Source organism: Phodopus roborovskii, unplaced genomic scaffold (genome assembly GCF_943737965.1).
Source record: "Phodopus roborovskii unplaced genomic scaffold, PHOROB, whole genome shotgun sequence".
Lineage (NCBI taxonomy): Eukaryota > Metazoa > Chordata > Mammalia > Rodentia > Cricetidae > Phodopus > Phodopus roborovskii.
Genome location: NW_026125295.1, coordinates 3,354,353 through 3,370,016, shown reverse-complemented (window position 1 = coordinate 3,370,016; position 15,664 = coordinate 3,354,353). Strand labels below are relative to the sequence as shown.

The window sequence follows — 15,664 nt, the reverse complement described above, 5'->3', positions numbered from 1 at the left end:
TTTGTTTTTTGAGATGGTCTCACTAGTTGGCCTTGGCTGACCTGGAACTCCATATGTAGACCAGGCTGACCTCCATTCAGAGACTAATCTGCCTGCCTCTGCCTCCAGAGGGCTGGGATTAAACCTATTTTATCTTTTAATTAGATTTATTTTAATCCAGGAGTTAATTTAATTTAATCCAGGCATTTACCTTTAATCCCAGCATTTAGGAGGCAGAGGCAGGCAGATCTCTGGGAGTTTGAGATCAGCCTGACATATAAAGTGAGTACTAGATGAACCTAGTCTTTAGCATGTTTCAGGCCAGCCAGGGCTAAACATTGTGAGACCCTGTCTCAGAAAAGGAATAAAAATTATTTCATTTATTATTATTATCATCATTTTGTGTGTCGTGTATCATTATTATTTTGTAAGAGTGGGTGCCTCTATGACCGAGCACAGGGGGTCAGGGGACAACTGCTGGGGGGGTCTTGTTTTTGTTTTGTGACAGGGTCTCATGTAAGGTACAGGTAAGGGTACCTTCACACTGTCTGTCCTCCAGCCTCCACCTCCCTGGAGCTGGAATAACAATACTCCCTACCATCACTATCACTGTTTTCTGTAGCCACGGCATGGGCATCCATTTTTTTTTCTTTCTTTCTGTTTTTTGTTTGTTTGTTTGTTTGTTTGTTTTGTTTTTCCAGACAGGGTTTCTCTGTGTAGCTTTGGAGCCTATCCTGGCACTCACTCTGTAGCTCAGGCTGGCCTTGAACTCACAGAGATCCGCCTGCCTCTGCCTCCCGATTGCTGGGATTAAAGGCGTGTACCACCACTGCCTGGCCCCTATTGTATACTTTTTATCACAGTTTTTGGAGACTTGTGCTTAGCTCCGATAGATGTTTTGTGAACGAGGAATAAAATGTGGGCGTCAAACCACAAACACAGATCCGCAAAGCCCCGGCAAGGACAGGAAAGGAGCAGATCTTGTCCTATGAGTTCATAAGGGGGGCAGTTCAAGTTTGTTTTGACCCTGTGCAGACAAATTTCCCATGCTGAAACGCAAAGGTATTTGTGGGAGACTAGGTGACCAGGTGGCCGAGGATATCCTGGGGTTTCAGGGTCTCCTCCCTCCAGCTCCCAAGTTTTGACTTCGAGCCAGAGCCACCACCAGGCGCTGGGGATCGAACTTGCTGTCTCATGGGTTCAGTCTAGTCCTCTCTCTACCAAGCGAACTACCATCCCAGCTCTGCAGAGCAAATACTATCAGGTCAGGGGCAGGCGGCCTTAGAAAACTCCAGGCTCGCTAAGAAATTCACGGCTGCCTGGATCTGTTCTGTATACGAATTGGGCAGATTCTATGCTGTTTATACGAATTGGGCAGAGTTATTAGTGAACTCCGAAATCAACCCTTTAGTCTCTCTGGGCTCCACCCTTAAGTGACAGCTCTCCCGGAGCAGAGAGCGAATAGGTGACACCTCTGCAGGCTGGGTCGGTCCTGCTCTGTCTTGGAGGGTGCAGGGACTTGGGGCTCTGTGCTGTGACATTGGCCTGCACGTGGCGCGCCTAGAACTACGGTCCGGGAGCACGCAGGGAAGCGGACTACATATCCCAACATTCCTCGGGCAGGGGTGGGGCGATACCGGAGGCTGACCAGGCCACCAGCCTGGATGAGGCGTGCGCAGTGGTTCTTGGGAGTGGTGGGGCGGGTCCTCCCGGCTGTCAGCTGTGGCCCTAGGCGCCCAGGCGGGGTGGCGGTGGCCATTGGCGGAGAGGAGGGCGGGGCGGGGTCGCCCGCGGCGACTACACTAGGCCGATTCCTTAGAGGAGCAGCTGGCTTGGGAGGCTCTGCGCGTGCAGCAGTGATCCGGCTTGCTGCAACCATCCGCCTGGGCCCTGGGAAGCAGCGTGCCGCAGCGATCCGGCTTGGCCATGGCAGCGGCGCCTCTGAAAGTGTGCATCGTGGGCTCGGGAAACTGGTGAGCAGCGGCGGGTGGGCGGCGCGGGCTCCGCCTCCAGGAAGCCGGGGTTCCGGCCGGGCCAGGGCTGCTTGCCCGCTGTTTTTGCTTGGACACCAGAGCACCGCGGGCAGGCAGAGAGGTGGGCCTGCGATCGCATGTCCCGGTTGGGCACTGCACGCCCAGAGGACACGCTGAGGCACCATCGCGCAAGGTGCCTGGCACGGGTGGCTGGGGTGGCAGCGCGCACCGTGCCTGCGGGCACCTGTCTGCTTCCTAGTAACCGTGCTGCTACTGGCCACCTGCTCTCTATGCTCGTGAACTTAGCAAAACACCCTAAGGGTGTTCTCCGTTCTCCCCAGCCGGTCACCCCGTGGAGGGATCGGTGGAGACTCAGTCGTTCTTACTGCAGTTTTGGTCTTGGGGAAACCGAGGCACAGAGGGTTAAAAGGGTTCTCACTACCTGGAGCGGGCGCTGTCTATACAGACTGATTCGCAGTCATGCTTATGTGGTTCCGGGAAGGGGGTCCAAGTTCCCACTGCCGTCACTGCTGGGATGTGCTCGTCCTGGGGGAAAGTGTTTGCAGAGCTTCCGTCTCCACTGGGCTGGATTTGCCTTCACTTTTAAAGCGCTTACTGGTTGGAGGGCTTTCAAGCTCACCTTGGTGATACTTAACACAGAAGTTGGGGTCTTGGTGACAAGCAGGCGGTACTTAAGTGTTGGTGTGTTCCAGACTTTTCCCGTGGCTCGGGGAGGGAGGTGGAACGTTTCCTGGCTCCTGTCCTGTTCGTTGTGTTTTCCTGTGGTCTGATTCACGCCACAGCTCAGGCTTCTAGAAGAGGTGCAGTGCAGGAGTCATGGGGGCCATTTAATTAGTCTTAGTCACAGTCTTTGAAGACTAGGCTTGGAAAGTGCTTTTGGAGGAAACCTTACCTGGCTGTCCTTTTCCATTCCGGCTGGGCCAGTGGCCTCTCCCAGGCTCCCATGACCTCTACCCTTGCACTGGGCTCGCCTTTTAGCTGTTTCCACTCTCCCCTCGTGCCCAGTTCTTTACCAGGTGCCTGGCATATGCTAAATAAATAATGTCTGAATTTTCTTTTTTTAAGCTAGGGTCTTACTGTAGTTCTGGCCTGATACTTGCTGTGTAGACCAAGCTGGCCTCAACCCACAGAGATCTGAGTGCCAGCATTAAAGGCAAGTGCAAGCCCCATCATGCCTGGAGGAAGACTTTTTTTTTTTCTGGAGATTGAACCCAATGCCCATTGAGTGGTAGTGAAAGCCTTGCCACGGAGGAAATTCCCCCACCCTCAATTAGCATAAAATGATTCTGTTGCTAAGATGCATCCCCTCTGCTGCTGCTGCTGCTGCTGCAGGGCATCAAACCCCAAGGCCTCTCTCCTACCTCCTAGGCAGCAGGTCCACGCCCAGACAGACTCCAGAGGTGTTAGGGTTGTGGTAGCACTTGCCAGGAGTCCTGGTCCTGAAGGCATCAGGCAGGGGGATCAGGAATTCAAGTCAAACTTTTTATCTTTATTGAGACTTTTTAGTTTTATTTTTATGTGTATGAAGTGTTTTGCCTGCGCATATGTGACGGCACCAAATGTGTCCGTCCCTTCAGAGGTCAGCGAGGGCAGGGGGTTTCCTGGAACCACAGTTACAGTTCCCCATGTGGGTGCTGGGGACAGTGTGTGAGCGTTCCTACAGAAGTCAGAGAACAGCTTTTGGGAGTTGTTATCCTCTGTAGATCTGAGGATTCCACACAGGCCGCCAGGCAGGCCCTTTTCCCTGATGCTCCACTACACACTTTGCTGTGTGCTAACCGGTCCGGCTAACAGCAGGGACCATGAAGCAGACCTTTCTGGCCCTTCATGGAGGCTTGGCTGCTAGCCTGAAGCATCTTCATTCTGATGTACTTGGCTGTATTCTTGGTCTGATCCGGCTCTGGGAGGGAGTAGAACTTGGCCTGTGACTTGGAAGGTTTGGGCTGGCTGGCTGCCGCTATTAAATACCAGATCAGACAGAAACAGCCATTGGCATCCCGCCATCGCCTCGGGTACAGAGTCACTCCAGTCCTAGAGAGAGGAGCCCCACTTCCCGAGAGCTTCCCATTTAGAGGAACTTAAAACAGGAAGGGGCCAGAATGGCTCAAGTCTGAAATCCCTGAACATGAGCAGCCGAGGCAGGAAGACCACTACGAACAGGTGGCTAACCTGAGCTACATAGTGAGCTCTAGGCCAGCCAGAATACAGGAATCTCAAAAAATAATAAGGGAGTGAGAATGGGAATGTTCAGCCCTGACTAGTATATGCTCCAGTGTACATACTATAGGGCTTTTATTTATATAACTTTTTTTAAAAAAGTTTTATTATTTTGTGGGGGTGTTTGTCCAGCATGTACGCCTGTGTACCATATGTGTGCCTTGGAGGCAACAGGCAGGCATCAGATTCTCTGGAACCAGAGTTACAGACAGTTGTGAGCCACCATGTGGATGCTGGGAATCGAACCTAGGTCCTGGAAGGACGGCAATGTTTTTTAACCTGACTCATTGCTCCAGCCCTGACTTTTATTTAATGTCTGATCCTCCTGCCTCTCCTTTCCCAGCGCTAAGACTACAGGTGAGCCACACACTATGAAGAGCAGGCTGGACTTGAACTCAGAGCACTGCCTGTGTCTCTGCCTCTCCAGGCTTTCCTCTGCAGCCAGTCTTGCCGAATCATTCATTCCTTAGGAAGGGGCAGGGTCCCCTGGTCATCCCCCACGCCCCCTCCATGAAAGGACTTTAGCCTTTTGCTCATTTTCAAACAGGAGCTGGACCTTCTTTCCATATCTGGTCCTCACCACAGGAATGTAAATGTTGCTTAAGCAAACTTTACACCGTGGTTGGGAGTGTTTTATAAATAGAGGTGCAGTCACTTATAGATACATGCAGTGATAGCTCTCAGGCCACCTGACACCGGTGACTGTTGGGGACCTAGCTGGGAGAGCAAGGTAGGCTAGGTAGGTGCTGGGGTGTGACTGGGGTACTGGGTAGGTACTGGGTAGGACTGGGGGTGAGGGTGTGCTGTCTACTAAACTGGTGACGAGAGGCCAGAGGAGCCCTGAACACCCACGGAGCTGCCTGGTGCTGGGGTACTGTCCATCTTGCCATAGCCCCGTGAAAAGGGCAGAGAGAAGATGGGCAGGTAGGATGTCTGGCGATGAAAGCCCCTAAGCCTGATGACCTGATTTGGGTCCCTAGGGGCTACATGGTGGGAGGAGAGAACCAACTCTCCAAAGCTGTTCTTTATCTCCACATCTGCTCCACATCTGTCTGTCTGCTGTCTCTCTCTACCCCTCCCCCTCCCTCCGCCTCTCTCTCTCTCCCTCTCTCTCACACACACACACACAGAGACACATGCACACACACACCCACGCTAACTAAATAAGCAAATGTAATAAAGTATCAAGAACCATCTTCCCACAAAAGCCAGCTTCCCAGGTTTCCCCAGGCAGGACTTGGGGAAGATCACTCAGGAATAGTGTAAAATACAGACCTCAGGTAACTTCTGAACAGAACCTGTGTCCCAGAGCACCACCCTCCCCCCATGCAGGTAGGGTAAGTAGCCTGAGGAGCAGCTAGGGCAGGGCAGCTCCCTGGGTCTCTATCTCCGTCCCCTGCTTGGCAGCAGGCCTTAAGCTAACTGCATCTATAAATCCTTATTTAGAAAACAAAAGGTACCTGCTGCCTGAGATTAGGGCTGTAATTGCAGGAGACGGAGAGAGCATGGTGCCCCTGCCCTGAGTGTCAGCTGTTGGGATCTTTACTCAGCTCACTGTCCTTGACCACAGCTGTCCCTCAGCTGAAATCAGTGAGTCTACCCAGGCTCAGGGTTAGCGGGGTGCTTCAGTTGGGTGTGACAGCTCCAGCTTGTAATCCCCACTGTACCAGTCTTTCTCTTGTGGGCCATCGCCAGCTCCCAAATCATGACAAGGAGACTTAGTTTTGAATGCTTGGCCTAGGGTAGACACATTATCTGGCCAGCTCTTTTAACTTAAACTTGTTTCTCTGTATCTACCGTTTGCCTCGGGGCTTTTTACCGTCTTTCTGTGTATCTTTTGCTGTTTATCCAGTCGGCTGGCTTCTATCCCAGGGCGTCTCCCAAGTCCTCTCCTCCTCTTGTTCCTCTCTTCACTTGAGCCTAGATTTCTCCTCCTCCTTACTCTCTCTCTGCCTCCTGGCCCCGCCTAGCTACTGGCTGTTCAGCTTTTTATGAAACCAATTAGGCAGCTTGGGCAGGCAAGGTGAAGCAGATGCAGCACAGCTTTTCATAGCTAAACAAATGCAACATAAACAAAAGTATCACACCTTTACGTAGCTAAAGTAATATTCTGCAGCATAAACAAATCATTGCCTAGTTAAAAGAATGTTCCACAACACCTGGGGAGACTGAGGCAGGAGGAAGCAACAAGAATCAGTAGCTAGACTCCAGGGCCACCAAGGCTCAAGTGTCATGAAACGGAGATAGTGCCTCACTATGTGCCCTAGATGACCTTGAACTCACATCTGCCTGCCTTTGTTTCCTGTCCTCAGACTAAAGGTATGTGCCAGGGGTGCTTCATTTTGCTTTTGAAACAACGTTCTGTAGTTGCCTAGCATCACTACATAGCCCAGATTGGCTTCAAACTCTTGGCACTCCCTACTTTAAGTGATAGGATTATGTATCTTACTGTTATTTATCTTATTCCCTCCCTCCTCTCTCCCTTCAATAATTTTTTTTTTTTTTTTTTTTTTTTTTTTTTTTTTTGTTGAGACAGGTTTTCTCTGTGTAACATCCCTGGCTGTCCTGGCACTCACTCTGTAGACCAGGTGGGCTCGAACTCACAGAGTCCGCCTGCCTCTGCCTCCCCAGTGCTGGAACTAAAGGTGTGCGCCACCACCGCTCTCCGCTCCTCTTCCTCTTCTATTTTCTTCTTCTGTACTTTTTGCTGTATTAGGGACTAGCTTAGGTTGCCGTGTGTGCTGGGCAAGTGTTCTGTGTTTTATCACTGTGATGTAACCCAACCCTTGGTATTTTGAGACAGGGTCTCACTGTGTAGCTCAGGCTGGCCTTGATCTGCCTCTATAAGATGACCTTTAATTCTTGATCCAACTTCCACCTCCCAAATGCTGGAATTTATGTGTGTGTGTGTGTGTGTCCTTGGTGTGCCCAGGACAGTGTTCAACGTTGTCATTTTTAGTTAAGAATTTTATACTTTAATATTTCTTGAGACTGTCACACATGAGTATTATATTTACATCATTTCTACCCACCCTCTTCCCTCTGCAACTCTTGCACGATCCTCCTTACCCTTTCTCGACTTCATGACCTCATTCTTTAATTTGTTACACACACACAACACACACAAATACAACTGGCTGAATCCAGTTAGTGTCGGCTCTTGTGTGTGACATAGACAACTGGTCCTCCCTCAGCAGCCATTAATTGCCCAGGTGGAAGGAACCTTGTAAAGAGATGTCCATCCATTTTAGATGTCAGCTGGTGTTGCCATTGTGCAGGCCTTTTTTATGTGACCATACAGTTGATATAAAGATGTTTGTACACTTACACTTAGTGTGTGGGCATGTGTGTGTTCACCACAGCACATGAATGGTGTCCTTCAAGAGACAACTTGTGGACTTGAATCTCTCCTTCCACCTTGTGGACTCTGGGGATCCCACTCAGATAAGTCAGCCTTGGCATCAATCGCCTTCACCCACTTCTCAATGGTTCTGGTTTTCCTTCTTGTGTTTGTTACTTTGTCATTAACCTGGAGCTCACCAAGCAGGCCCAGGCTGGCTGGCTAGCAAATCCCAGGAATCCAGCTGCCTCTACCTCCCCAGCCCTGGGACTACAAACATCACCACCCTACCCAGCTTTTTTATGTGAGTTCAGCGATTCAAAACTCAGGTCCTTGCTGGGCGGTGGTGGTGCACGCCTTTAATCCCAGCACTTGGGAGGCAGAGGCAGGTGGATCTCTGTGAGTTCAAGGCCAGCCTGGTCTACAGGACAGCCTCCAAAGCCACAAAGAGACCCCCATCTTGGAAAAAAACCCAACCAACCAACCAAACAAAAACCTCAGGTACTTGTGTAAGCACCCGACCAGACTGAGCAATTGCCCCAGACTGCTTTGCTTAGGTTTTGTTTTATTTTGTTTTTGTTGTTGTTGTTGTGTGTGTGTGTGTGTGTGTGTGTGTGTATGTATGTTTCATTAGGGGGTCTCATTATAGCCCACACTGGCTCTGGTCCTCCAGCCTCTTTTTCTGAGTGCCAAGATTACAGACATGCAACACTGTATTCCTTTATGGACCCAGGCTTTCTTGGATTCATGCTAGATATGCAGTCCACCAACCAAGCCCTGTCCTAAACCCTTGGTTTATAACTAGCCAACATCAATTAGCGCCACACCTGGCATCTTAGCAGACAAGTGTTTCTTGCAGCTAATGCCAGTGGGGTGAGGAACTGCCCCCTCTTTCCCCTGTTCAAGTTCTGGCCTCCCCCAAGCTTGAGAAATGCTGTCTCAGGCTGTGGAGCAGCTTCCGCTTCTCACCATCTGGCTGCTCTTACCTGGTTTTTCCCAGCCCTAGAAGCAGGAAGCGGTTTGCATGGGCTGTATGTACAGAAATGTCCTGAGCTACAGACCTAACCGCCTTCATCTGAAATTAAAGGGAACCTCTTAACTCATGGGGCGTCTCTCTCTCTCTCTCTCCTTTTTTTCCATTTGGTTTTTGAAATGGTTTCTCTGTGTAGCCCTGGCTGTCCTGTAACTTGCTCTGTAGACCAGGCCGGCCTTGAAGTCATAGAGATCCTCCTGCCTCTGCATTACCACCCCCCAGCTGCTCCTCCGTGTGTGTGTGTGTGTGTGTGTGTGTGTGTGTGTGTGTGTATGCAACTGTATATTCATGTCCCCATGTGCGTGCATGTGGAAGCCTGACATTGTTGTTAGATGTCATCCTTCATTTTGGGGTCTCCATGCCTACGTATGCCCAGAGCTCACACATTCTGGTATGTGTAGCTTCATAGCTTGCCCTGGGATCCCATCTCTGCCTGTCATTAACTGGTTTGCCAAGTGGTCCCCTCACCTTCCTGGCTTTGTGGGCTCTGGAGATCTGAGCTGCAGTCTTCACACTTGTGTGCCAAGTTCTTCATCCAACAGCCATCTCCCCAGCCCTTCACGGGCTTCTTAAACTGATGGATGCAATGATAGGAAGTCTCTTACAAGAGCTGGATTCTACCATCCAGGAGCTGTCTGCTGAGGGCCTGTATATAGATGGTGACACTCAGTCTAGCAAGATGGCCATAAGAGTCTGCTAACGGGTAATGTATTTAGATATAGGATAGGGACAAACACTCACTGATACAGATCAGTGATACAGATCATTGATACTGATGAGATGACACTGCCGATCCAGCTGCCTTCATCCAGTCGTTTCATCCAGTCGTTCTGCCCAGGAGTGAAGAGCGCAGGCAGCAAGCTGCCTGCTCCCAAGAGAGCAAGAGAGCTGTGACCCCCCTGCTTTTAAGTTGTCACATCTGTCCACAGCCAAGAAGCCACGCCCTAAGGCTGGTGCCCCAAGGCTATTGGCGGAATGAGTTTCCACAACAACTCAACTGACTTGTCTAATGCACAGGAAACCCTGAGTACAAACCTGTGATCCCAGCTCTGGGGAGGTGGGGACAGAGCAATAGAAGTTTAAGCTCATCCCCCAGGTCTTCAGCTACAAATGGAGTTACACACAAGTCTGGACCATGCGATACTCTGTTGCAACTTGGAAATGGGGTTTGAGCGGGATCCTGACAAGAAGGCTTAGCCGTTAAGGGAACTTGCTGCCTAGAAAACCAGTTTATGAGGGATTGGGGATGGATTCCAGGGAATCGCGCTAAGGTGTACTCTACCAACTGAATCACATCCCCAGCCATGCTCTGCCTCTGAAGGTCCCGTCCCACTGTGAGCACTGCCCTCTGCAGTCACCAGAAGACCCAGGTTCATCTTCCTAATTTCCTTTAAGTGAAGTTCTCACACAGATCCCCCCCCCCCCCCCCCCCCCCCCCCCCCGCGTTTTCTCTTTTGGTTTCAAACTTGGAAAGCTTCTTTACCCGTTTAGATAAACCTTGCAGCAAGTCTAATCTATTCTTAAACTCTTGAGCTTTTCACGTTTGATCTAATTCAAAAGCCCTTTGACTGCCAGGAATCACATAGGGTGTTGACGGTGACTCTGCCTGGTTGGTGAGATGGGATTATTCATAATGCTTTGGTTTCTTTTAGCTATTGTTTTTAGAACTGAAGACCAGATGTTTGCTTAATAGAAAATTCACCAACACCCTTGATTGCCCAGTGAACCACACAGCTCAGAACAGGCCTGGGAGGGATGGGAACTCAGGCCATGGACAGTGTGGCTACATGCTCATTCTCCTGGACCCCATTCCTTCCCGGTTAAAGGAGAGAGCAAGGGGCTGGGATTAGCTCAGTCAGTAAAGGTGTTAACCCTGTAAGCATGAAGACCTGATTATCTCCTTAGAGCCCATTAGTAAATCCAGAGTGTGATAGAACTCCCTCTATATATTTACTTTACAAAATTTTAAATTGCATTAAAAAAGTTGTACCTTTATTTTATGTGTATGGTGTTGTGCCAACATGTATGTCTGTGTACAACATACATATGTGGTTTAAGGGGGAGGGGAGACACAGACAGTTGTGGGCTCCATGTGAGTACTGGGAATCAAACCCTGGTCTTCTGGGAGAGCAGTCAGGGCTCTTGACCACTGCAGCCCTTAAATTACATTTACTGATTTAAGTGGGGAGGGGCACACTCCACACTGGAGGTCAGAGAACAACTTGTAGGAGTCTCTTCTTCTACCTTGTGGGTCCTAGAGACAGAATTCAGCCATTAGGCTTGTTGACTGATGCCTTTCACACTGAGCCATCTGGTCTACCCTGTCATCAATCTCCTTTGCATGAAGAAACTGAAGCCAAAGCCCCTTTCCCATCAGATTCACACCCTGGGGTGGGGGCTCTTCTGAACTGCACTTTTCCATCATGAATCTCAATTAGATGGCCCTTACCTCCAACTGGGCAAGCCCCAACCAACCCTTCAGCACCTGCCTTGAAAGGGAAAGAATTGGTGAGGTATTGGAAATGTCATGATGCCTGGTGGGCACCAGACAGATGCCGGTCTGCCCATCCTTCGGCTGGTGCACCCTGACGCCTAGCTGCCTTCCCCTGTCCCCTGCAGCCCAGGCTCTCTTCATGCTCCTTTCTTTGAGATGGGCCATCAGTCCAGCCTTTAACTTAAAATGGCCTTGAACTCCAATCCTTCTGCTTCTACCAAGTGCTAGGACTACAGGTGTGCCCCCACACCTGGTTGAGGATGGAACCCAGGCGGCCTTAGTACATTCTAGGCAAGCTTTCTAGCAATTGAACTACAGCTCTGGCCCCTTCTTATTTTTCTTATTTCAGTGCTAGGAACCAAGCACAGAGTTTTGCTTATTTCAAAATGTATTTTTATTGTGTTTATGTGTGTGCTGGCACTGAGCAAGGGTGTGACATGACACCCTTGTGGAGGTCAGAGGACAACTCTCAGGATTGGTTTTCTCTTCCACTGTGGGTTGTGGAGACCAAATTCAAGCCACTGGGTTTGTGTGGCAAGCACTTTCACCTGCTGAGCCGCCCCACCACAGCCCACACCCTGTGAACCCCAAGAGACCGAGTTCTAGCCCAGATCCGTTTCCCAAGAACCCTTTCCTGGGATCCCATTTGCCCTGGTATCAAGAAAACAGTAGAGGGTGGAAGGTTTACTGAGTGGGAGGCTCCATCCAACGTTAGCTACAGGGAAGTTTGTAGCAGTGAGACTTTGTGGAGATTGGCGAGTTCCGGTCACCCATGTTCCCACAATTAGCCCCTCACTAACGCTCTGTGAAGTAGCCCAATACACCCATTGCCCCCCCCCATGTTGAGTTTAGAATCTGCTTTGGTTTGTCACAGGAATCCTGTTGGTAGCAAGCAGCTGCTTCTAACCCCCCATCCCCACCCCCACCCAGGGGAAGGGTTCACAAATCAGCTGCTATACTGGGGCATCACCATTGTCCACTTCCCAGTGTCTAGGCTCCAGGAGGGCACAGACCCATGACCCCCCCCCCTTCACCCCTGCACACAGCTAGGGGTCTATGCATGTTTTACCAGGAAGCCATTCTACTTAAGACCGGGGCATATAGAATTGAACAGGAAAGGGATTGTGGGAAACAGATCAGGGCTTGAACCCCTGCCTCTTCCTGCTCACAGGTTCACATATTTGGTTGGCTGGGGCTTTTTGTTGTTGTTGTTGTTTAGTATTGTTTTTGTTTTAAGAAAAGGTCTCACAGATGGGTGGGTGGGGGAGGTGCACACCTTTAATCCTGGCAGAGGCAGGTGGATCTCTGACTTCGAGGCCTGCCTGATCTACAGAGTGAGTCCCAGGGCAGCCAGGGTTACACAGAAAACCCCTGCCTTGGAAAACTACAAAACAAAACAGAAAGAAGAAAAAGATGGAAGAGTCTCTGTGTAGATCCTGGCTGGCCTAGACCTCACAGATGCCCTCCTGCCTCTGTCTCCCGTTTTTTGTTTGTTTGTTTTTTTTTAAAGAAGTCTCTTGTAGCCCAGGCTAGCCTCTAATTCCCTACATGGCTGAGGATGACCTTCAAGGCCTGATTTCCCCCTAGCTCTGCCTCCCAGTGCTGGGATCACTAATTTCACTGCAGAGCACGCAGAGTTGATTTAGTGTGTGTTTTGAGGCCTTGGGTTTAAGATAAGATTTGCTTGGGTGGGGAGTTGGGTTTCAAGCTTGAAAGTAAACACCTGTACTGACCACGGCTCCAGGGACTTTCCCGAAGCTGCCCAGCCCCTTCCCACGGGCGGCCCATCTGGAGCCTCTCCTCAAGGCAAGGTCCAGGTACGGAGTCAGGCCTCTGCCCACCGCCTTCCCATCTCTCACTGTCACACTTACACACAGGTGTGCCCTCACATTTGTGAACACACACAATCATAAAATCTGGGAACCCTTCGGATTAGAGGGTTCTTCATCACCTTAGGACAGCATCCTAACTGCTGGAGTTACAGGAGCTACCGCACCTTCCTTACTATGCCCTTACACCTGAGTGCACCCCAGGACAGTTCTCCAAGCAGGAGTTTTTTGTTCTAGACTCCACAGATGGAAGCCGTTCGGCTCAGCTGAGATCGGGTGCCGGCTCAGCTGAGATCGGGTGCCGTCACATCCTGACACAAGGCACAGTAGCCAGGACCAGTAGCTCTGCCACAGCCCTGGCCCACTTGAGGACTGTAGTGACTACTTAGGATTTTAGAACTCGGTCACTAAGCAGAGGAAGGGAACTTGCGGGTTGGAGGCCATCAGGGCTGGGAAGTGATAAGAACCCACCCCATGCCCTGTTTCCTTTTGTGGAGGCATCTCTGTTCTCACACAGAGATGCCTTGTTGCAGTTTATCAGGTCAGTTACTTTCACAGTGGCTACACTTTAATATCCTCAATTGATCTGAGATATGGCTGAGCCTGGTTACGGTTTCCAAACCCCATCTTGTGTCTTTCCACATTTCCCCCAGAATATCTGTCCCACTTATGACAATGCGCCAAGATAGGCTGGTTCTCACTGGATTCAAGGAGTGTTTGCCTTTTGAGACAGGGTCCCCTGTCTCCATGGCTGCCCTCTGCTCTCTGTAGCTAAGGGTGACCCTGAAATTCTGCTCTTTCTAACGCCACCCTCTAAGTGCTGAGATGGCAGGCTTGTGCCAGCACACCTGGTTTAAGCAGTGCTGGGGATCGAACCCAGGGCTGTGTGCACAGTACCCATGCACATACCACTCACCTCTAGCTGACTCCAGAGGTCTCGGGACCAAAACGCAAGACTTCTGCATTTCGGTCAACTGCTTTTCCTCTTCCAAAGTGAGCTTACATTTTTTCCCCTTTGTTTTGCTCTTTCGTGGTCTCCTCACAGGGGATCAGCTGTTGCAAAAATCATTGGGAACAATGTAAAGAACCTGCAGAAGTTCGCCTCCACGGTCAAGATGTGGGTCTTCGAAGAGACCGTCAATGGGAGGAAGCTGACAGACATCATTAACAATGACCACGAAAACGTGAAATATCTCCCCGGACACAAGCTGCCAGAAAATGTGGTAAGACATGGCGTGCAGGGGGCAAATGCTGTTCATTCTCCAGGCTGTGATCGTCTGAGTGACACCCGGACCTAGATGAGGCAAAGCAACCTCCTTCCCCTCCACCCCACCCTCCACCCCTGCGTCTCTCTTGTCGCTTGATTGGCTCTGCTTTTTCTTGGGTTCTGGTTGGTTTGTTCTTTGAGACAGGGTCTGTGTTTCTCCTGCGGAACTATTGTTACTGCCATTGAAAGTCTGTTCCCGTGTGTGCTTCAAGTTCAGAAGAGGGCACTGGATCCCTTGGAGCTGGAGTTACAGGAGGTTGTGAAGCACCTGATGTCAGTCCTCTTACAAGGACAACTGTATTGAATTGGAGCCCTCCCCACGAACTGTCTCATTGGTTAATTAACATGTTTTTCAGAGTTTTAGTCCTTCCTCCCACCCAAGACAAGCATGCATGTGGCTCAGGCTGGCGTCAGAACATATGACACTGAACTTCTGGTCTTCCTGCTGTCACCTCCTAAATGCTAACACTGCAGCTTTAGGTCATGCAGTGCTGTGAATCGAACCCAGGGCCTCAGGGGCGGGGGAGTTAGGAGGCTGAGAGAGCATCTAGGAGGCCTGGCTGGTTCCTTCCCCTCTGGGGGCCGGGCACCTCCCTGTCACCTCCCTTTCTTTACTTGTTCTTGCTCCCTCCATGCCTGTATCTCTGGCTCTAGGGACCCCGAGTACCTGCCATGGTTTCCCTTTTTATTTTAAGGTGTGACCTCCCTAGGTTGCCCAGGCGGACCTCGAACTCGAGATCCTCCTGCCTCACCCCTCTGAGTAGCTGAGATTGTAAGTCAGTTTACCACTGGGGAATATGAATCTGTCGGGGTGGGGGGGTCAGAAGCAAGAGCCTGTGTGTTGCATGAACGGAGGAAGCATCGGGCATCAAATAAGACAGCCGGGTGCCCGTGCTGACCCCCCCCCAGACAGCCGGGCGCCCGTGCTGACCCCCCCCCCCAGACACACACAAAGTCGAGGAGGAAAGGCCCGCTCCAGGGCTCTGTTAATGTGTTAATGGCTTGCAGTTGTATCCACATGAACATTTGCTCTCTGGAGTGGACACTTATGTGATCTCTGTTCTAGAAGGTACCCAGGCAGTACTGGAACCTCAAGGTCACAACACATGTATGGCCCTGTCTTCCGTCTCCCCTCTTGGCCCGCCCCCTCTCTCTCCCTCTCTCTCTCCTCTGGCTTCTATAACCACCTCAAGGCTCATTTTAAGCACATGTCTCCTTGTGAGTTGAAAAGGAAGTCATACACCAGACTGCCGGCTTGACTTTTTTTTTTTTTGTGAGTTCCTCCGTACAATAGCCCAGGCTGGCCTAGAACTCACAAGATCCACCTGCCTCTGCCTCCTGGGTGCTGGGATTAAAGATGTGCACCACCAAAGCCTAGCTCTAATCTTCCTTTTAACTAAACTTTTTTATTTATTTTTTAAAGGTTTTATGTGTGTGGGTGTTTTGGGGCATGTATGTCTGTGCACCACATGCATGCCTGGTGCCCACGGAGGCCAGCAGAGGGCGCTGGA

The 15,664-nt window shown here is 50.6% G+C and overlaps 1 protein-coding gene across 1 annotated transcript in view; it reads left to right on the top strand.

Moving 5' to 3' along the window:
• Positions 1-1,803: 1,803 nt before the first annotated feature.
• The window catches only part of Gpd1l (glycerol-3-phosphate dehydrogenase 1 like), a 32,024-nt gene continuing 18,163 nt past the window's right edge, over positions 1,804-15,664 (top strand). Inside the window, exons 1-2 of the mRNA XM_051201992.1 lie at positions 1,804-1,952; positions 13,932-14,109. Coding sequence (XP_051057949.1) covers positions 1,906-1,952; positions 13,932-14,109 — 225 coding nt within the window. The 5' untranslated portion in view covers positions 1,804-1,905. The remainder of the gene's footprint in view (positions 1,953-13,931; positions 14,110-15,664) is intronic.